This window comes from Xiphophorus hellerii, chromosome 17 (assembly GCF_003331165.1).
Source record: "Xiphophorus hellerii strain 12219 chromosome 17, Xiphophorus_hellerii-4.1, whole genome shotgun sequence".
NCBI classification, from domain to species: Eukaryota; Metazoa; Chordata; class Actinopteri; order Cyprinodontiformes; family Poeciliidae; genus Xiphophorus; species Xiphophorus hellerii.
This window is the reverse complement of record NC_045688.1, coordinates 20,601,304-20,623,432: the sequence shown is the minus strand read 5'-3', so window position 1 is coordinate 20,623,432 and position 22,129 is coordinate 20,601,304. Positions and strand designations below refer to the sequence as shown.

The 22,129-nt window shown below is 38.4% G+C and overlaps 1 protein-coding gene and 1 long non-coding RNA gene across 10 annotated transcripts in view; one reads left to right on the top strand and one right to left on the bottom strand.

Moving 5' to 3' along the window:
• The window catches only part of LOC116737092 (pleckstrin homology domain-containing family A member 5), a 158,595-nt gene extending 138,908 nt beyond the window's left edge, over positions 1–19,687 (top strand). For 7 of the 9 annotated variants that reach the window (XM_032590066.1, XM_032590072.1, XM_032590068.1 and 4 more), the window contains 9 exons: positions 1,810–1,992; positions 3,590–3,725; positions 10,625–10,746; positions 12,437–12,661; positions 12,873–13,013; positions 14,992–15,093; positions 18,229–18,374; positions 18,659–18,807; positions 19,250–19,687. In XM_032590066.1, coding sequence (XP_032445957.1) covers positions 1,810–1,992; positions 3,590–3,725; positions 10,625–10,746; positions 12,437–12,661; positions 12,873–13,013; positions 14,992–15,093; positions 18,229–18,374; positions 18,659–18,807; positions 19,250–19,284 — 1,239 coding nt within the window. In that variant the 3' untranslated portion in view covers positions 19,285–19,687. The remainder of the gene's footprint in view (positions 1–1,809; positions 1,993–3,589; positions 3,726–10,624; positions 10,747–12,436; positions 12,662–12,872; positions 13,014–14,991; positions 15,094–18,228; positions 18,375–18,658; positions 18,808–19,249) is intronic. The other 2 variants (XM_032590065.1, XM_032590071.1) reach the window with 2 other exon arrangements.
• On the bottom strand, positions 63–21,342 carry LOC116737106 (uncharacterized). Its single transcript, XR_004342736.1, has 3 exons — positions 21,141–21,342; positions 2,770–2,776; positions 63–75 (listed from the first exon to the last, which is right to left on the bottom strand). It is a non-coding gene; the product is annotated as an uncharacterized LOC116737106 (long non-coding RNA).
• Between the last annotated feature and the right edge of the window lie 787 nt (positions 21,343–22,129).

Here is a 22,129-nt window from a genome sequence, read left to right as displayed (position 1 = left end):
CCACACAGAAAAAGCAGAAAAATGAGGTAAAGCCCACACATAATTTAAATCATAACCTTTGGTCTTAATAAAATACTCTCCAAGTATTTGACCAAATATTATTTGCTCATTTAGGCCACAGCAGCATTGGCACCCATTATTTATCAGAGGTTTTGCTGCTTTCATCCCCAAAATCTCTTAGCTTGAACATCTGAGTGATATCTGTTTATACTACAGTGTATTGCAGTATTCCTGGGCCTCAAGGCACACTGCCCTGCATGTTTTAGGTGTTGCCTTTATTCAGCCCAGGTGATTTCAGTTGCTAGGTTTTGCTGAACTGCAATCATCTGAATCGGGTGTATTAAAGCAGAGAATCATCTAAAACATGCAGGGCAGTGTGCCTTGAGGGCCAGGGTTGGGAAACACTGCCCTTTTGAACATTTTTTTATTATTAAAAGACAAGATTTAAATATTTCTGATATATCTGTAAAATTCATTTTAAGTCAGTTCAAGATACTTTAGTGAATTAAAATATAATCAGAAATACTTATTCCAGTGATTCAATTCAGAAAGTTAAACTTCTATGTGATGGATTCAACCACACACACAGCTTAAGTACTGAACAAAATGTCCATGTACTGTGCAGTATCTGCTAGCAGTACTTGGCGTACTTGGTTTGGCTCCTTTTCAATCACTGGATCAATGAGGTGTGGTATGGAGGACATCAGTCTGTGGTTCTGCTCAGGTATTCAGGATGTCGAGGAGGCAGGAGTTCATCCTGTAACCAATGGATTGCCGGTTCACAGCCCCAGTCCACATACAGTATTTCTGTTGTTGTGTCCTTGGAGATGACACAACCTCAGCCATCCACCATGGCTGAGGGCCTGGTGGTACCAGTGCATGGCAGCCTTGCAGCTGTTGCCTCAATGTCTCACCACTGTCAGTATACGAATGGGTGACTGACTTCATGCGTGAAGTGCTTTGAAGTCCTCTGACTTGATAAAGCGCTATACAAGTACAGGTCATTTTCCATAATAGCAGACTTTGGGTCAACTGGTGTCTCTCAGATTCTCTGTGGGATTTAGGTCAGGCCAGTTTGCTAGTGTTACCATGGTTATTAAAATAGGTATTGGTATGTTTGACCAAAGCATGTTGGAAAATGAAATTATCATTGTGGTTTGGATTCTGTGACAGTTGTTAAGCACCCTGAAAGCTGGTTGCTTGAACCAGTTACTTGACAACTGTAAAGTCAGCATTCTTTCCCATGGTTATGTGGGTGTAACATAACTGCAATATAACATTTCTGAATTAAAATCCTTTGTTATTTCTCTGATTATTAGGAATCTTGAAAATGTTTTGATCATTAATAATGAGTTTTCCTTAACTGTGAGCCAAAAATCATGAGAAACTGGTTGATATCACTCTATGTGGAATGAATACAAGTAATATTTGAGCTTCACTTTTTGAGATGAATTCATGAAACACATGAACTTCTTCATTGTACTCAATTTTTAAAAAATACTTCACAACAGAAGATGACTCAGGGAGCAGTCCAACAGTTTAAAATTCAAATTCCAGCACAGCCAGTTTAGTGAAGAGTTGTCTGTAGCCAACATGTCCCTGCTGCATGTTGGGAAGGCGTGTTTCTGTAGTCTACAGACAGCAGTTTGGACATGTGAACATGCATCTTTGTTCCAGCTTGTGCATAATGTGTGTGATGTGAGCACGCCACTGAGCTTATACTGTCTTCACCAGTAAGCTCGTCCTCAGTGTGACGGTGTGAGTGTGGTCCTGTCTTGGTTCTGAGCTGTGCTGTTTAACTGTCAACAGGCAGTGCCACCCAGCCCACTTAAAGAGGGCAGCAAGGTGCCTGCTCGCCCGCCCCTCCCTCAGTGCTATGACTCAGAGTGCATCCCTCAGACCCTCCCCCACCACTCACAACCCGGCAGCCGACCCCTCCACGCTCACCGCCCTGAAGAGCGCAAGGTCAGCTCCAGGAATGGAGCACACAGCGTAAGACCTGTTTAAAGTCTCCATGCTCCACTCCAACCTCCACCGTCCCTTCATCCTCCATCATCAATGGACACACAGAGCCACTTCATCTGACCTCATTTTCAGCCTCGCCTTCAAATATTTACAGAATGAGAAGTTCCTCCCAGTAACTTACCCACCTCCATCCGCCCTACGTTTCTACACCAGACACATCATGATATTCAACCCATTATGGTTCATCCTGAGTTTCATCGTTGTAGTCAGATTTTTCCTGTTGTGTCTGTCCTTCACCTTACCTTTGGACTTTAAAACATTGTGTTGTCCTCCAGTAAACCTTCTGAGCTGTTTTGCAGCCACTTTAGACATAATAATAGTGTATCAGGCTCTTTAATATGACTTTTTGCTCTCTGACCTTTATACAGGAGAGTGTGTACAGTATATCTTATTGCAAAAATATTCATACCCCTAAACTTTTCCATATTTCATCAAACACAACTCGGAGCTTCATTGTGAAGTGCAAGTGATTCTTAATATTTTCAGTTTCTTTTAATTAAATTTCATTCAATAAAGTTTGTGGTGTGGTGTGACCTTGAATATACTCCACTTTACGCTGATACCGCTGGACAAAATTTGGTGCTACTAACTGCCTTCAGTCTAAAGCAGAGATGGATTCTCTGAACATCTTCCAGAGGTCTGATCCTTCCATCATCTGGACATGGAGAGAGAATGGACAAAATCACTGATGTCAGGATTGAACAATATGAGATAGACAATGAAAACATGTCAGATGAAGTGGACAAGCTACCTCTGATCTCCTTCTATGACATACAGTAGTTCACTACTTAGGAAACATGAAGAATGCATACTCCACGGAGGAGCTTCACGACCTGAAATCCATAGACGCATATAATCATTGTTTAAATGGATTTGTAATGGATGTACAAACCCTCCAGGTGAATAACAAGGTTCTGGTGACTGGTAGAGTAAGTACTCTATGTGTGAGATGACCTGATGTGTAACAAAGGACTAGAGCCAGGACACCATGACATCAGCAAAGGAACTTCTGTATCCTCTTCATTCAGAAAATACAATTTATCCCTTCTTCTCAGACTGTCTGCTAACATGTGGGAACCTACAGTGACTCCAAGCGGAGGTAAGCTAGTCACCCTTAGAACCTCAGCACATAGTGTTTGTGTACTCGGTCAGAAACAGAAATCCAGTGTACACTAGGGAGGATTGTGGTGACAGTTGTAGGTGTTTGTCTTACAATCGGTGGGTTTCCAGTTCTCCATCTCTGCTGTTGTATCCTTTGGGCAAGATCCCCACCTGTCTGCCGGTGGGGGTCGCAGGGCCTGGTGGCACCAGTGCATAGGAGCAACCAGTAGCTTACCACCATCAGAATGGGAGTGTGGGGGTGTGTGAATGACTGAATGTAGTGTCAAGTATTTTGGGGTCCTATGGACTTCGTAAATGGTACAGGCCGCTTACCATTTACTCTGGATCTGAAAATTGAGAAAATGCTAAAAACCTCAGCGGGGTATGAATATTTTTCTTAAACCTCTACTGACTGCGTATTCTAACCATGGATCTTGATCTCTTGATCACCTTGATCTCATAGCAAGCTCCAGACTACCGGCTGTATAAGAGCGAGCCTGAGCTCACAACTGTGAAGGAGGAAGGAGACGAGGCCAACGGTGATGATAAGGACAAGACTGAGACGTCTACTGAAAGTAAAAACACCCCACCATCCAAAGGTACAGTCAGACTTTGTGTTTACTGACCAATAGCAGGATAATGATGTTCTAGCTACAGAGGATGGACCACTGAGGTTTCTTCTTGTGATATTGTGAGAAAATGTGATGCTTCAGATAAACTGGTTTAAATTGGACATTTTGGAGAAATGGGCTGTTATGCCAAGAACACAGTGCACCCAGGTCCCTTCACCATTTCCCTATAAAATTAAAGAATGTACACTATATATTGCCAAAAGTATTTGCTCACCCATTCAAATGATCAGAATAAGGAGTTACAATCACTTCCATGGCCACAGGTGTATAAAATTAAACATCTAAGCATGCAGACTGTTTTTACAAACATTTGTGAAAGAACGGAGCAGAGTGAATTCCAGCATGGAACTGTGATAGGATGCCACCTGTCAAACAAATCCAGTTATAAAATTTCCTCACTCCTAAATATTCCACAGTCAACTGTCAGCTGTATTGTAAGAAGATGGAAGTGTTTGGGAACAATAGCAACTCAGCCAAGAAATTGTAGGACACGTAAACTGATGGAGCGGAGTCATCGGATGCTGAAGCACATAGTGTGAAATATAAAGTTTGGGATTATGGTGTAGGGTTGGTTTTCAGGAACTGGGCTTGGCCCCTTAGTTCCAGTGAAAGGAACTCTGAATGCTTCAGCATACCAAGACATTTTGGATAATTCCTTGTTCCAACTTTGTGGGAACAGTTTGGAGCTGGGCCCTTACTGGGCCTTAATATGAGTTGTGGACCAGAGCACAAAGCAAGGTCCATAAAGACATGGATGGCAGAGTCTGGTGTGGATGAACTTGACTGACCTGCACAGAGTCCTGACCTCAACCTGATAGAATATAGAAGATAGATAAACCTTTGGGATGAATTAGAGCTGAGACTGAGAGCCAGGCCTTCTTGTCCAACATCAGTATTTGACCTCTCAAATGCACTTCTGGAAGAATGGTCAAAAATCCCACAGTAAACACTTGTGGACACTAAAGCTTGTGGACAGCCGTCCCAGAAGAGTAGAAGCTGTTCTAGCTACCAAAGTCATACGGATAGGAATGTGATGTCACTTAAGCTCATATGTGAGTTGAGGCAGGTGAGCCAATACCTTCAGGAATATAGTGCATTTTAAAGCAAAAATATGAAAATGATACATTTTAGTTTCTTTGTGTTTTCACACTAATGTATACAGATCACTGAGTGGCCATGTTAAAGCCAATCTTGAAAAGTCAAGATTGGCTTTAACATGGCCACTCAGTGAACCCTGCATGGTTTGTTCTTGAATGTCTACCTTTTCTAATATTAAAGAGGCTTTTGGTGTTTTCATATCTGATAGTACAGTAGATTCAGTTCCATTTGGGAGTTTTTACTCCCAAATGGAACTGAACATTTGTTACATTTTCAACTACTTCACTTCTCTTTCACTCTGCACTGTGTTACATAATCCATACCCTTTGGAGAACCTGTTCCTCTCGCGCCTCTGGTGGCGCTGCACCTAGAACTACTGAAGTAAACGACACAAAAACTTCTAAACAAGTCACTAAGTACAACTTTTTTTAAACTTAATGTCTGGTGACCTTTGATCGGACTGTTTCCCAAGCATTCTAAAATGTCGCTTTGTGTGGTCAGAGACTACACATATTTGTTAAAATTGTCACTTTATAGACAGAGAAATCTGTAATTATAATCTGTAAAAGCCTGACCCATCAAAAAATAGTCAGAAAATTCAGATTTTTTAAAACGAGGATCTTCATGAAGCCTTGAAGCAAAATCTAAAAAAAGTTTTTTTGCTATGTCATTTATTTTATGATATATTTTAGTATCAGATTTGATATGGCAGGCTTTTCTTAGGACTTTAGACTCACAACAATGTGAGTTTTAGATGCAAAGACAAATGTTGCCTATAACATTTGGAAAATATGGAACACTTTAGAAAGTTTTTCTTAGTTTTTTTTTCCATCAACAACTTTTTATAGGCATTTATTTCACATCATGGTAGGAACTGAAAGAGTTTCTGTCCTTGTTCAGGCAAAGCTGTACCTCACACTTTTTACAGTAGATGTGTGCAAAATGATTTCAAGAACAGTACTTGCATCTCTGTTGGGCTTCCCATGTTGGAAAATGATTAATGTCATTCTTTCTCACATCAAGAGGTACACTGCAGCTACAGGGTGCTGTTGAAGTTGCTTCAGGAGAGGAAAGTGGTCTACCATACTTGATTTTGACCTTTCTTGCACTTGTAGGAGAAGTGCCAACTAAAGCATTTTAGGTTGTAGCTTCAGCTAACCTCTTCTGTAGAGGTTTCAAGCATTGATGATGGAGACTGTAACAGTGACCATCTTTGGGAAAGATGGTGCATGATAATATATCAAGAAGAGTAACACCTCATGTGATTCAACAATGGCTGGCCTGAAAACCATTATATGAGTTTTGGAGTGGATGGAAGACTGCTTCATGAGGAATGGAAATGAATTGAAGAGTGGAAAAGGGTGAATGGACTTCAGAGTGAACCAGGACAGCAACCTAATTGTGATCTAGTATGACAGGCAGTGAACCTATTTCTTCCTTTGTTGGCATTGAACCAGTGGAAAATGCTCTGCAATCCTCTGGAGCATTTCATCAGTGACCAAGTGCTTGAATATATGCATGGAGTCATGTAACACCTGTTCTTTGAGCCTTCCTCAACCCTAGCAATGATATCAACGTATGGAACTTGACAGTATTTTCTAAATTTGTATTATTTGTTTTTCACATTAGTGTTCACTGATTCATTTCTGACAGTGTCCAGGGTGATTGTTTGGACCTCAATTGCCATATTGGTCTGGTTTACACTTTGATCATCATAGTCTTCATCATAGTTGGTATCTGAATATATTTTATCATGCATGGCCGGGGGAGTCCAGTCCTCCTCATCTTCTCCTTACTGCTCTATATAGCTTGAATTGTCTCACATTATATGTTGATGTCTATTCAAAGTATTTTCTTTCTCTCTCTTCTTCCTCTACTCTTTTCTAAAATCTAAAATATATATAAATAACTACTTGATACACCATAAACATTATGGTTTTAGAATAAGCACTATTGTGAAAAAATGTAAATAAATAATTTTGAAATTACATTTAATGATGATTATTGAGTAAACAAAAGCTTGTGGCTGAATTGTGGCTGGTGTGACATTGATTACTTTATAAAAATATGATATTAATGTTCAGTGATAAAGCACCTTAAATACCTGCAGTATCAAATATGATACACACATTTTAACACGATTTAAATGTAATATAACAAAAACATTTCTAAGTAATTGTGCATTATTTCAAAACATAAAACATTACTTTAAAAAAAAGTGAATAACAATGTGTATATAAGTTTTACTGTAAGCTGTCTAAAATTGGCAAAGACTTTCCTGGAAAACGCGTATGACCAATCTCATGCGAGACGACATTTTAAAAAGAGGGGAAAAAATGCTTTCTCTGCCTGCAGTGCAATGATAATCCAGTAGATGGCAGAATACAAGTCTCAAATTGTACACAATAGGTTTTTGGATAAGTATTGATCATGGTATAAAAGATAGAGACCACAGAAACTTATGTATCATTTATGATACAAATGGCGATATAGGGTCTGTAATCAACCTTCTCCAACTCTTCTCTGAGCTGCTATTGCTCTCTGAAGAAATGCACCACTGCTGACCAAAAACAACCAATCAGAGCCAGGAGGAGGGTCTTGCCGCCATCAGTCATGCTCATGTACACGCTGATAAATGGTGGAGAAACAATTTAACATGGTAAATTGCAATCAATGGGTTCCTGCTCCATCCTCTGTCGTTGTGTGCTTGGGCAAGACACTTCTCCCGCTTTGCCTGATGGTGGTGGTCAGAAAGTCCGGTATTGCTGGCATGGTCCAGACTGCCCCAGAGCAGCTGTGGCTATCAGCTTGTGAATATGTGTGAGTGGGTGAATGTAGTGTGAAGTGCTTTGGAGTCCAGTGAGCTTTATAAAGCAAGTACAAGCCATTTACCATGATGGACAGCACTAAGACCCTCCCCCTGGCTCTGATTCGTTGCTTCTAATCAGTGCTGGGATTATCTGTCTCATTTCATTCTGTCACAGCATAGTGATGGTTTCACCAAATATGTAAGGAAAATGTATAAAAGTTGCATACTACAAGTTAATGCACATTCACTAAATGAGCACTCGAACCTAAGTAATGGTACTTATTGTGGTGATTTCCTTAAAAGGACAATATTATTTGTTTTCCATTTAGATAGTGTAATTTATAGCACAATCAAGAAACTTTTACCTTCAGTTGTTGTAAAAATACTGGAAAATTTTATAAGAAATTAAAAATATACAAAGTCAAGGGGAGAAAGCCCAGACTGTGCTGGAAGTGACAACATTTTTCGAGCTGCGGAGTTGCACAGAAAGATAATGGCTGGGCTAGGTTGCCACAGCACATTAAAGGATTTCTCAAACGCACATGAAAGGATCAAAACACTCCAGATATGTTTTTGATAAACTTTACACATAACATTGTGTAAAGCTAAAAACAAGTTGATTTTACATAATACTTCCCCTTTTTCATGTCTCTTTTCTTTTCCATCTCTTTATTGGGGCCTGCCATGCAAAGCAATGGCAGGAACCTATTGCTATTCTCCCAATTCTTTATTTTTCATCCGTAACCGTTAATGCGGCTCGTACCGCTGCGTGCACACCTACAAATGAGGTATCAAAACGTGCAGAAAATTCACGCCATTGGAGCTATTACTTTTGGTGGGATTCGGGGTTAACATGGCGACATAATTCGCAAAAAACTACGAAAAAAACCCCATTATAAGTCAATGGGAAAAATCCTAGAAATACCCTATTTTTGAGGATTTTCTGTGTCGTCACGAATTCACGTAGAAATGCCATTCAAATTTCATTTTGTAGATACGTCTGTGATCTCTTCGAAAGTGAAGACGGCTCGTCGATACCAATTACGGTTTGTCCACAATTTGTCTCTAAGCGAGACAAATTTTTCCTAAAATTAGAGTGCGTCTCTCACTGATTAGAGTGAGAAATCAAGAGAACTTTTTCACCCCAAAATAATTTTGAAATCGCCATCACGCCCACAAATATCGCACGATTGGTATCAAAATCGGTCCTGACATTGATACACATGTCTGCTCCGGTAAAATGTTTTCGAAATTTATCTAGATCGTACGGTTTTCTGTCACGGTGCTTCAGAGCAAAGTCATGCGACAGGATTTTCTAGGCTGTCTCAGGCTCTGTCACTAACAGTTCACACCTTGGTGACAAACTTATTTAACATAGCAACGGAACTCAAGAGGCTATTGGCTGCTGATTAGGACTACAAATACGCATCACTGTAGTTCTATCTATAGTGGAACCCTCAGTTGAAACAGATCAGGACTGAACTGGCCTTTAGAACTACTTGCTGCTATGGGCTGTATATAACTGATTTAACTCAGTAACTGTTACACATGGGATTAGTTTGGAACTTTAAAATTAAGCATAATAATAATTTCAAAATAAAAGCCTTGAATATAACAAAAATTCCAAAATAAAAGCCTTGAATATTTTTACATGACGTAATTGCTCTTTTTGGCTTTCTTTGACTTTTTCATCCAAAGCACTGTTACACATGGTATTAGTTCGGAACTTTAAAATGAAGCATACTGAAAATTTCAAAATAAAAGCCTTGAATATTTTTACATGACGTAATTGCTCTTTTTGGCTTTATTTGACTTTTTCATCCAAAGCACTGTTACACATGGTATTAGTTTGGAACTTTGAAATGAAGCATACTGAAAATTTCAAAATAAAAGCCTTGAGAATTTTTACATGAGATTATTGCTGTTTTGAGCATTATATAACTGATTTTATACAATGACTGTTATTCATGGGATTAGGTTGGCCCTTTGAAATGAAGTTTAACAAAAATTCCAAAATAAAAGCCTTTAATATTTTTACATCAACTACTTGTGTTTTGAGCATTATATAACTGATTTAACCCAATGACTGTTATTCATGGGATTAGTTTGGCCCTTTGAAATGAAGCTTAACAAAAATTTCAAAATAAAAGCCTTTAATATTTTTAAATCAACTACTTGTGTTTTGAGCATTATATAACTGATTTACCCAATGACTATTAGACATGGGTTTATTGGGGCAATAAAAATTACGCTTAATGAAAATTTCAAAATAAAAGCCTTGAATATTTTTACATCATGTAATTGCTCTTTTTGGCTTTATTTGACTTTTTCATCCAAAGCACTGTTACACATGGTATTAGTTTGGCCCTTTGAAATGAAGCATACTGAAAATTTCAAATTAAAAGCCTTGACAATTTTACATCAGGTATTTGCTCTTTTGGGCATTATGTGAATTTTTTATCCAAAGCACTGATAAACATGGGATTAGTTTGGCGCTTTGAAATGAAGCTTAACAAACATTTCAAAATAAAAGCCTTTAATATTTTTACATCAACTACTTGTGTTTTGAGCATTATATAACTATTTTAACCCAATGACTATTACGCATGGGATTAGTTTGGCCCTTTCAAATGAAGTTTAACAAAACTTCCAAAATAAAAGCCTTGAGAAAATTTTAAATCTTACTGAATGGTGCACGTCCACCTTACTTAACGTTCTTGTGATTCTCCACATGCTATTGATTACGTTGCAGCGTTCTTTAGCATCGATGCTAATTTGTAGCGTGACAACGCCGGGCCCAAACCGACGGGCACGCCTTGGCAGGCCCTGGCTAAATTTCTTCCGAAATTTTCTAGTTTTGTATTTGTAGCATAGTTCAGTGTTTTGCCACAACATGAAGCAGCTTCACTGCTTTTTGCTCTCTAAAGGGTAAGTGACATGTTTTTTTTTTCCTTTACAGTGCCCCCCTACCCAGTGGGCATTGTTGCTCCCAGGACTAAATCTCCCATGAGCCCCCCTGAGTCTTCCACTATCGCCTCCTACGTCACCCTGAGGAAAACCAAAAAACCTGAATCTAGATGTGTAAGTGTCAACATCAACTTCTTCTGCATCAACAGAAACACCAAACCCTCAATCATGAAAAGAAGCCATACTGTTTCACTCATGTGGCAGACCTATGGTCCTGTGCAGCAGTGTGTGTCAGAAGAGTAGCTCACCAATTAGAGAGTAGGTTAGGCAGGGCTTTCACAGATTCAATTAAATGTATTTATATATTTAATGGGATTTGTTGTAAATACCACTTCACAACAAATCCCATCTCAAGGCACTTTACAAAAAATATAAACTCAATCCAATCAGACAGATTTCAAGTTACTTACTTTGACATTCCAATTCAATCTTAGTTATCAAACAATGCAGTCAAGATCAGTTTTTCATTCAAATTAGATAAAAAGTTTTCTTTCTAAGGAAACTTAGCAGAATGCATATACTAACTTGCAATATTCATTCTTCCTGGACAGACATGTAGCAGCAGTGGACTATTGTGACACTGTGTCATTGACTATGCAACCTTACCTCATGAATGCTCATGAGTGACAGTGAAGAAAAAAACTCCCCTTAAAAGGGAGCCATGATTAGCTGAACATGTTGACCTAAATATGTTGTAATAATCCTATTAACTAAAAAAAATGTTGTGATACATAAAAACTCAATTATTTCAAAAATTGTATATCTATTCTATTTTTCACTCCATGGAGGTCACTTTTTTTTGTTTTGTTTTGTTTATGATGGTTTTCGTGGTTTGGTACATTCTGTACTGGAATCTACAGTGTAAACACAGGAAGGCTAATATTACCCGAGTTGTTGTTTATTATATTGCTTTTGACTGGTGTAAATTTAGACAGTGTCACACTGTATAACTGTTGGCCGTAATAAAAAAAATAATGAGGTGAGTCTTCATTACTTTCTACATGAAAAAAGAAGAGCGACACTTCCAAAGGATTCTTTTTTGTCCCCTCAATATTTCTCTCCAGAAGACTTTGAGTCATTTGTACGAGCTAACAGGTGGTTGCTACCCTTGCAAGCTAAAGCCAAATGCCATGCAACAGTTTTTATCCCAAAAGTACTTAAACCAGCTGCTGGCTAGCAAGTGGAAGACACTTTCTTCCCTGACAAGCACCGCAGCTTCTTCTATACCCCACCTGCTTAATTTAACAGGAAGTGATTTTGTTGGAAACTTTAATGGTGACAACGCTTTGCAACTCAGCTGTAACCTGTCTGTCATGAGCGAGCAGTGAGAGCGGCCATTAGCCATGAGCTTCTCCTTCCTCAGCACACTGCAGTCAATCTGACAGTCATCAGTTGAACACCAAACCTTCACTAATGCATAACTACCAGAAGTCTGATCCGTGCCATCTTGGTAGGCAAGCATACTGCAAAGCAAACATGGCTTTGAACAATAAAAAGAAAGTATATTGACACTCTTGACCAATGTACAAGAGGAATATACATTAACAAAATTGATCCTGTTGGGATCGATCCCTAAAATCTGGTTTGTGTCTAAACAACTAGTTCATAATGAAAATCAGAAGTGAAGAAGGAAATAAATATATTATTTTGGGAAAGAAATGTTTGGTTAAATTATCAAGTTAACCTTTTGGTTCGTAGTCTATTGATCAGTCACTGCAATAAAGGATCATTTAAAATTTCCTTCTATGTATTCAAGATCCATTTAATTGAAACTACTATTCCTTATTTTCATGGTTCACTCTAGTCTACATGCAGCACTGAGTCTAGTCTTCCTCAGGATCGTCCAAGGAGTGCTGTGGATCAGATGGGATTTGGGGAGCGAGATTTCATCAGAACAAGGATGAGTGTTGAGGAGCAGCTGGAGAGAATGAGGAGAAACCAGGAGGCATCTTCACTCCGAGAGAAGAGAAGAGAAACACTGTCACGCTCATCTTCTTTCAACAAAGACAACCCCCTCCTCCACTTGCAGGTGATTCTGCCTACAAATACAGGGATTTAGCTGCAGGCATGTAAGTCTGTAGCAGAATGCCTTTGGTTAAATACTTGTATTCATGTTTATCTTTTCCTCAAAACCTGACAACTATGTTGTATGTGAAATTTAATTCAAGTGAATATACCACAGGATATTTGTAGCCATTCATAGTATCTGTGTTTGTGTGGGTGTCAATGTTTGTCTTCAGCGTCAGGCGCAGACAGAAGTGGCCTGTCTGAACTCTGTGGAGCTTGAGACAGCGTTGCTGCAACTAAAAGTTGCTCATAAGGAACAGACTGAAGCAACATCAGGAGCTAACTCTGTAGATGGGCCACCGATCTCACCACAGGTTCGTCTCACACTCCATGTTCCATGTTGTGCTCTAAATTAAATGCCACATTTCAAATGATGGAGACATTTCCAAGCAGTCAGTTTCAACAAGGGGTGTTCTGATACAAGTTGGGTTTTTTTTCAATGTGATACCGATATCGCAGTTTTGAGTACTGGCCAATACCAATATTGACTCAATGCGATATAACCAGAGGTTGTGCTAGACTAGTCATTTTGATTAAACTAGTAATTTTGACTTTTGTAGTTTCTAGTCATATTCTATTTTTACCCATCAATTTTTAAGCCTCCTGCAATCTTAGCGCTGTGTTGAGATGGAGAATGACAGATGGCACAGTCGGACGACGGGGAAGCGATGGGGTATCCTGTCAGCCTTTCAGTTCCCAAAATCACACACACACAAAAAAACTCTTAAAATGCACATGGAAATCAGTGGAATGCCACCGGACCACACAAGGTGAAAAGCTTAGGGTTAATGATATAGACATAGGTTATTCAGTGGCCTTTAGTTTTTATGCAATTGAATTAATATTCAACAAGTTGTACAGGAAATTTAGATCTCATCACACATAAAGTAGGTGAACACATCTAATTTTTGTCTCTGCAGTGACAAAACCTACTGACTGTGGCCCCAATAACTACATATGAACAAGGAAGTTAAACAACTGCATTTAAATCTGCACAGTTTTAAGCTGCACAGGAGTTGCGAACACACATCACCACAACTTCCTCTTGGTCCGCCTCTGGAGGAGAAATCTGCTCTAGAGTTCAGATGGACCTAAAAAATTCAACCTGGCCGGGACCGAGTCCATAGACATCGTCTCTGAGCCCGATCCAACCCAACTTTAATTAAAGGGCTGAGCCTGAAGTGAACCTGACATATTTTAAGTAAGGTTTTGCTTCTTTTGTTTGTAGACCACCTTTTGAGTAAGCAGTGTTACGTCTCCTGTTTTTAGCTTTTGTTTAACATCTTCGAACTCCATTTTGTCACATGTAACTGCACTCCTGCTTGAGCAAAGCAGGACATGTAGCTTACACTGAGCTTGTTACAGTCTAATTAACTTCTGCACCTTACTTTCTTTCTTTCCTCATCTACTCTATTTAAACTTTTAATGGATTAACACAACAACATTCTCTGTAGTTTTCTTTGTTGTATATGTACTGCGAGTTTCTTAAAAACTCCCCTTTAGCCAATATTCTGAATGCACTTCTGAGCCAGACGTTCTGTCCATAACACGCTGTCAGCTTCCAATGAATGAGATGCAACTAGTTCAGTGTCAGAGATGATTTCCAAAAGGGGTGTTTTTTATTTTCATTTGTTGCTTTTAGTTGCCTCCAAAATGTATGCTCTGCAAAAAGTCGAAAATGTCTGCACCAAGTATGTAATCTGTCAAAATGACAGATGGGCTTGAGATTTTTTTGTTATTTAAAGAAAAAAAAAGACAGTATTCAGTTAACGTGACCCATGAGTTATATATATTTTCATTACTTATTTTGTAGTGTAAAATGTTAAAATAGGCTTGATCAAGTGATATTACTAAAACAGAAAACAGCAACAGATAGTCAGTGGCTTTGTGTGCAATATGCAAACACTTCTGGATAGAAGTGCTGGGACTGACTAATGTTAGAGTGGAATTCTTCTATCTGTATGTTTATATTGAAGATATTATATGTAGGCCAATATAATCTGATACTCATTTTTTGGCTGATATCAGACTAATTTCCAATATCAATATATTGATATTGAGTGGGGCACCCCTAGTTACAACCATTATACTTTCCATTAAAAGTAGAGTCAAGATCAATCTTAGATGTAAAAATAGTTAGAGTTCATTTCAAAGTTAGTTTCTTTCCACTCTCTTTTGCCCATTTGATTAATTTTAAGATTTGACGAGATGTAATATATAATGCATTTTTACACAGGGAAACCATTTGTGGATTTCAGTATATGTAATGAGAAACTTTGTACTAATTTGCAGAAAGTACAGAGAACTGATCATGTGAAGGATTCCCAGTATGAAGAGGTGCAGCAGGAAAAGGCCATGAACCTGCTGATCAGAAACCAGCCATCAGCAGAGGAGGTACAGTCAAGTTCTTGAAGATATTAGCGGAAAATAGACAAAACTGGTAATCACAGTTTACCAGAAGTTGGTTAAGAAAAAAAAGTTCTACCACTGGTAATGTGAGTAGCTGGTCGGTAAACAGGCTTTATTACAGGTCATAGGCATAAATCCCGGGGGTTCGGGGGGTCCGGAACCCCCCAATCTTGGAAAAGAGGGAGGGGCTGAGCAAGTGACCAACAGTTCTGTGTGTGGGAGCTAAGAACAGAAGAGAACAGATAGAAGAAGAAAAAAAAAAGCTATGCCTTTATTTCTCACTGTCTTCAATGTAAAGCCTTTAAAACCACAAAATAAAATCTGAATATTTTTCTATATAAACCTGGTGCTTTAAATGTTACGTTTAAGTTATGATACTCCCCAGATATTCATTTCTATCTACCCGTTGGTTCTCAGTCTCCCTGGACATGACAAAACTAAAAAAGGCTTAAAAATAAAGCAACTTAACGAGTTATAATTTAAACAGCCCATAACTTCTATTGGGAGCCATTTCAATAAATCAATGTTTATGGGGAATTTTATTGAGAGCAGTTGCTCATTAAAGCTTTTTTATTTAGAACCTTACATTTTTGTAAAGGTGTAGCAGAGATTAGATCAGTGAGACTGAACAAAACTCATATAGAAGCAACATTTGAATTTTAGTTTTATTTCTCAATAGTTTGTTTACTGAGAAAAACACTTGATATGCATTTCCATTAATTTATGGTCCTGCAGTTTGAATGTGGTTTAAAAACTTTTTAAACTACATTTTACATTACATTTCACTGGAACCTTACCGACCCCCCCAAAATTGCTCTTAAGAAATTTTCCTGTTTATGGTCCCGCCCAATAATGAGATGTGATTTACACCCTTGCTGTTTCCACTGCAGAAACCTTACCTTTGCTTGCATTGTGTCATTGACTTTGGGGAAATCCCTCAAACAGAGCATAGTGATTACACATCACTATGCTCTGTGAGAGTGGAAAGGAAAACTGCCCTTTAACAGGAAGAAACTTCTAGTAGAACCAGAAACTGACTGAGTGAGCAGCCATCTGCCATGACCACTTGGATCGATCGATCCAATGGGTTGGTCGGTCGTCGCTCGTTTGTTTCATTTAATGCTAGGAGCTCATCTGTGTTCCAGGACACAAATTAAAACAATCCTAACCAACCAAGTCTGTGCCATTTGAAAAATTAGAGAAATGTTTCAGCTTTGAAAAGTTTCTTGTGTGAAGACTGATTTAAAGTTGCACTATGTAACTTTTATTTAAAAATTTTTCTTTTTTACATCCATTCATTTCTAACACACTTATCCCTAATGCGGTCACGTGGGCAGCTGGTGCCTATCTCCAGCGGTCAACGGCTGAGAGGCGGGGTCACCATGGGCAGGTCGCCAATCCATCACAGGACAACACAGAGACAGACAGGACAAACAACCATGTACATAAAGGAGAATTTAGAGAGACCAGTCAACCTGACAGTCATGTTTTTGGACTGTGGGAGGAAGCCAGAGATCCAGAGAGAATCCAGGATGCACAGGAAAAACATGCAGAAAGACCTGAGGCCGGGATTCGAACCCAGGACCTTCTTGCTGCAAGGCAGCAATGCTACCAACTGCACCTCTTTTTTTTATGTATTTGTTAAAAATGTCACTTTAGCTCCTCACTGCTCATCATAATCAGTGACCATTCTTACTACACTGAAAAAAATGAACTTAGGGGGTTATTACATTAACAAGAGAATATCATGTACTTTTAACTAAATAATTTCATGTTTCAAACGAAAACGTGATAAAATCATGTTGGATAAACAAGAAATTCAACAACTTAATGTTTATGAAATGTAATCATGTTGAGATAACATGATTCATTATAGTCAGATTGATCTCCCTCCGAGGAGGGTCTAGCGAGATCAGGGGATCACGCGAGATTATGGAAGATCACGCGACATAACTGTTTTGCACCTGGGAAAACTTCAAAGCGGTTTTAGTTACACATTAAGTTATAGATATTTGTTTTTCTCTGCATTTAGGAACTGCACTGTAACAAATGGCTGTAAAAACTACAGCATGAAAATACAGTTCTGTTGTACCTTTTCTAATTGTTGAGTGTTATTTCTACCCTTTCACCCAGTCCTGTCTTAAAACACTTATTGTAATGTAACTTAAATAAATGTCTTTGAATTAACGTAATTAAATCATGGAAAGGATTTCCACACGATTAAATAGCTTTCTTTCAGCATGAAGTATGTTTGTTGAGCTAACTTTATTTTCATGAGTTGGATCAACTTAATTAAGTAGTGTGAAGGTACCACTGTAACATACAACATAAGCTGGTTTTTTGTGCGTGGTGCAGGGGGTTAGCACGCCCCACATTTGGAGGCCTTAGTCCTCGATGCGGACGTCGCGGGTTCAACTCCCGGTCCCGGCGACCTTTGCCGCATGTCCTCGCCCTCTTTCCTGTCTGCCTACTGTCGCAAAAAAAATACGAGCCACTAGCGCCGCAAAAACTCTTCGGAGAAAAAAATTGGAAAAAAAAAAGTTGGTTTCAACTAATGCAATTTTCTAAAATTGCATTAATCTTACTCAAGTAAAGTAAATTATTTGGTCCAAAGCATTGCAAATTAGTTGGGCTGGCTCTTTTAAATTACATTGGGTCCAACTATAGTGAATGAGTTGAATCAACCTTAATAAATTAAATTGAGCCAACACATTTGCTTTAAATTGGAATAACCATAATAACATGGTGCTGAAATAAAGCAAAGTAATCAGGTGGAAATCCTTTCCATAATTTTTTTATGTTCATCCAAAGTGTTATTTTTTTTAGTGTAGCCTTCACATTTACAGCAGGGGAGGGTGTGAGTAGCGTGTACACAAGTCTGACTGACAGTCCTATGCTGGTTGTTTTTGACTGGTTCATAGTGACCATTTTAACAAAAAATAAAAAAGGCAGAATAAAGATAACAATCTAAAAAATGTGATTATGATGTTATTTAAGCTAAGAAAGGCACTTAAAATTGAAAAACTGGAATTTTACTAAATTGTTCAAACATTGTCCTGACATTTTATGTTACTGCCAGCCGCTTTCTTTTCTTCTGAAAGTATTATTTATTTGCTTCAGCTGTGTGAGAGCCAGAGGGTGATTATTGTGGACCTCGGCACAGAACCAAAGCGTGTGGAGATCGTAAACTTTCAACCCTTTGAGGATGATGAGAGCAAAGGTCAAGATCTGACCAGCTCTCCTACAAACACCTTAATTGAAAACAGGTCTGTGTGTGGAGAGTGTAATATATTTTAAACAGGATAATCATATTTCTGTGGAAAGTGAGACCATGACAAACATCCCAAAACAAACTGAACTTGAATTTATTTTTGTTTAATACAGACAACTTAACAAAGCTAATGTCATCATGGCAAAATGACAGACATTATGAGCTATAGTCAAAACCACTGTTTCACAGAGGTGGTGGCAATGCATTTAGAAACTTTTTGAAATATACTACATGTTGAGCTTTTATGAATGTGATGTGTTTTCTTTCTGCTCAATGCAGTTTTCAACCATCAAGCCCTGAGCCTAAGGAACAGGAAACAGAGGAAAGCCTAACTCCCAGCCAGGAGGAGCACCTTGGGAAGAGTCTTGATTCATGCAAACAGCTGCCTGAAGACAGCAACACGCACAACATCAACAGCAACATGTCTGGTAAGAAAGATTCTTTGCTCACATTTATCCAAACACGGATTCCTTCAGATAAGATTAAAAAAATGTCAATCTTATCAGGTCAATACCTGATAAAATTGACATTTCCATTTGTTGTTAAAATACTATTCAAGCTTACAATTTAAGCTAAAGCTGCTGCGTATTACTGTAAAGTGATGCATTAAATTCAGCAAGGGCTTTTCTTTTTCTCAGAAGTTTACTTGGGTTTTGCTCCTCTGTCTGAGATCTTAATACAAACCCAGCTGAAAGACCAGCACCCCTCCTGACCCCACCAGGGACAAAGGTGTACAGAAAATGGATGGATGGACATTTTATTTTTTGAGACTTTTACTACATGATCTTTTTTTATTACGGTAACTTTCCAGAGTAAAACAGTGCGAGACATGACTAACATGCTTTCCTCTGTCTCTTCTCCTCCCTGCAGTGCAGACGTTTACCTTGGTTAGCAGCGACACGTGAGCATGGTCAGCCTCAGAGTCCAAAACAACATCCCATGAAGCCCAAATGTAGCCAACCAGCACAGAGCATGTTTCCATGGCTTTCTGCGTTCCTGACAGAACTACTTAGAGACTACAGCTACATGCCTGCATAGAGATTGACACTCGGTAGTAGCAATCAATGGCTGGTGGGAAGTCTTTGAATCCTGGCACAGACAGAGCTTGTTATTTCATTAGTACATTTTAGATATTTCTCAAACTGAGAAGCTCCTTTTATCCCCTAAACATGTTTGCATAAAAAAGATTGTGAACTGGTGCATTATGTTTTTACCAATGGCAAACCCTGAGATGGATCAAAAGGGAACAAAAGTCTAATTTCAGTGACTCTATTCAGTAAATAAAACATATATCAATTAAATATCACATCTTGTTGTTTTAGACTTTATTTTTGTTAATTATAAGTTTCTGCTTAGATCTAAAGAAAACAACATTTAAGTTTAGAATATATCATACACTGTATCATACATTGCTGTTATTACATTGCTATAATAACAGCAATGTATGACATGTTAGACTAATAGAACATGCTTGATTAGTCTGTTAGGATGGCAATCCTTGTGCTTTTCTTATCAGACACCTTTACTGTTTCTGTCCATTAATCTTAGGAGTATTCTAGAAAACATGGCAAGTTAAACATATAAAGAAGATTTGTGACTCGTGAATCATTTTCAGACATGTTTAAATTTCTTGTTTGAAATTGAAGAAATGATGACAGCTCACTGGCATCCTTCATTAAGGGGAAACAACAGAGAAATAAGGATTGTTTTGGATTTAGCTCCATCCATCCTCCCATTAACTCTGATCAGCTTCCCTTTCCTTTCCAGCATAAGGCTGCTCTGGACTTTATTTAGAGGGATCAGAGTCCCCTTAGGACTGAACCCAAAGCACCTCTAACTTTTTAAAAACATGTTTTTTACTGGGGTTTTTTTGTTTGTTTTTCGTTTTAGAAATAATAATTTCCAATTACATCACAATTATGCAGACCTTTGTATTGGTCCACTGAAGCTTGTGGACCATGTTAAAGTGTTATGAGTACTTACTTTCACATGGCTCTTCCAAAGTGTCAAAAACCAAATGGCCTACTGGTGATACTATGCCTCACTTTACAGTGAACTGAATGATGACATACTGTTTCACATTTTGTGTCATCATCCAATCTTCAATCTGGTTAAAAATATTTGATTGATACCATTGGAAAGCCATAGCATCAGGTCAAAAACAAATCCTAGTGGCCCCCAGCTTTCCTTGACAGTAACGGTTCCCTCAAACCTTTGTATCACCTACACCTGCTTCTTCTAGGCATAGCACCAGGTGAGAAAACTGTGTGGCAAAAATCCAACGCAAATACAAGTTGAGTCCCAGACATATGGAAGCTTCTGCACTGTCCTAGCCTGGCCTTGGACCTATCCTAGTCCTCTCCTTCCTACGCTCGATTCAAATCTCACTTCAAAGCTCAGTCTGGGCTTTCTCCCATTGACTTTGATTCCCTCTAGTAGAATTTCTACTAGCCCAATCAGCAAACAGAAAGAGAAGTTTTAAGGATGACATTGATTTTCTGGGTAACACTTTATTTGACGGGTTGTAAATAAGACTGTCATGACACTGTCTCATGTTCATGTCATGTTTATACATGACATGAACATGAGTACGTCTTCATGAATATTTATGACTGTTGTCATAAAGTGTCATTCGGTAAATCATGACACTTTTACACTATTTAAAATGTCTTCGTTATGACAACTTGACATTAACCAAGAAATCATGATCTGACATAAATTTGTTATAAAACTATTACTGATTAAACTTTAGTTTTAATACATAATTTTTAAAGTTTAATCAGTAACCATGATCATCAAGTTCAGTCCATGTCGGCAGCTTTGCCACATATTGAATTAACTTTAACAGCCGTTTAACTTTAACAGCTCTCTTCACAGTGGAGGATGGTTGTTTACAGAGCAGGCAATTTCCAGTAAGCTTCTTAGTGTCAAACTGGCACATTTTATACAAACGTTTAAGACCTCAGAGCAAAACCAGGAAGCAGACCTTCTGGATGAAGTAAACTGTAGAACAAGAAGCAGGCTATCGCTGCCCCAATAGAAACTCACATTTTAGAATGAGAAACAAAAATGCTAAAGTGTTCTGTATGTCTCGAGTAAGTCTTTTCTGTAATTGTTTCTCAACAAGGCCCCAAGAAAACACTTCTGGCCATCTTAGAGCCACTGTACAATCAGAGCTGCTGAATAAGTGCAAACCATTTCACAGTGCTGACACAATGTGGAGCTTGTTCCTGGGGTCATTAGAATTTTGTTGCTAAACACATAGATGTTAAAGCACAGAGCTATTAATCTGAATAAGAAATAGTGTGGGAATTCGTGCCATATGTCTGCTGTTTATGAGCTGCTGAAGGCGAGTGTACATCCATTTGCCTCCAAACACATGCAGTGCTTAACTTCAGCCCCAAGTGACCACTAAAGTGTACTGATTTTAAACTCATTTTGATTTCTGTCTTGTTTAAGGCTAAAGACTTCCTGTTTTCATAAAAATACAACTTGTCCTTTGACATACAGTACAGACCAAAAGTTTGGACACACCTTCTCATTGAATTCAATGAGAAAGTGTGTCCAAACTTTTGGTCTGTACTGTATATGCAGATAAAGTATATCATAAATTTATCATAAACAGCCAATTTTCCTTCAAAATGGTGCCACTTCATGCTGCTGTTTTTCTCTTCTTTTGTAGAGAACTAACTCTTTTTGAAATATTTATTTGGATTGGGTGATTTAAGTCTTGGTTGAGCATGCAAAGTA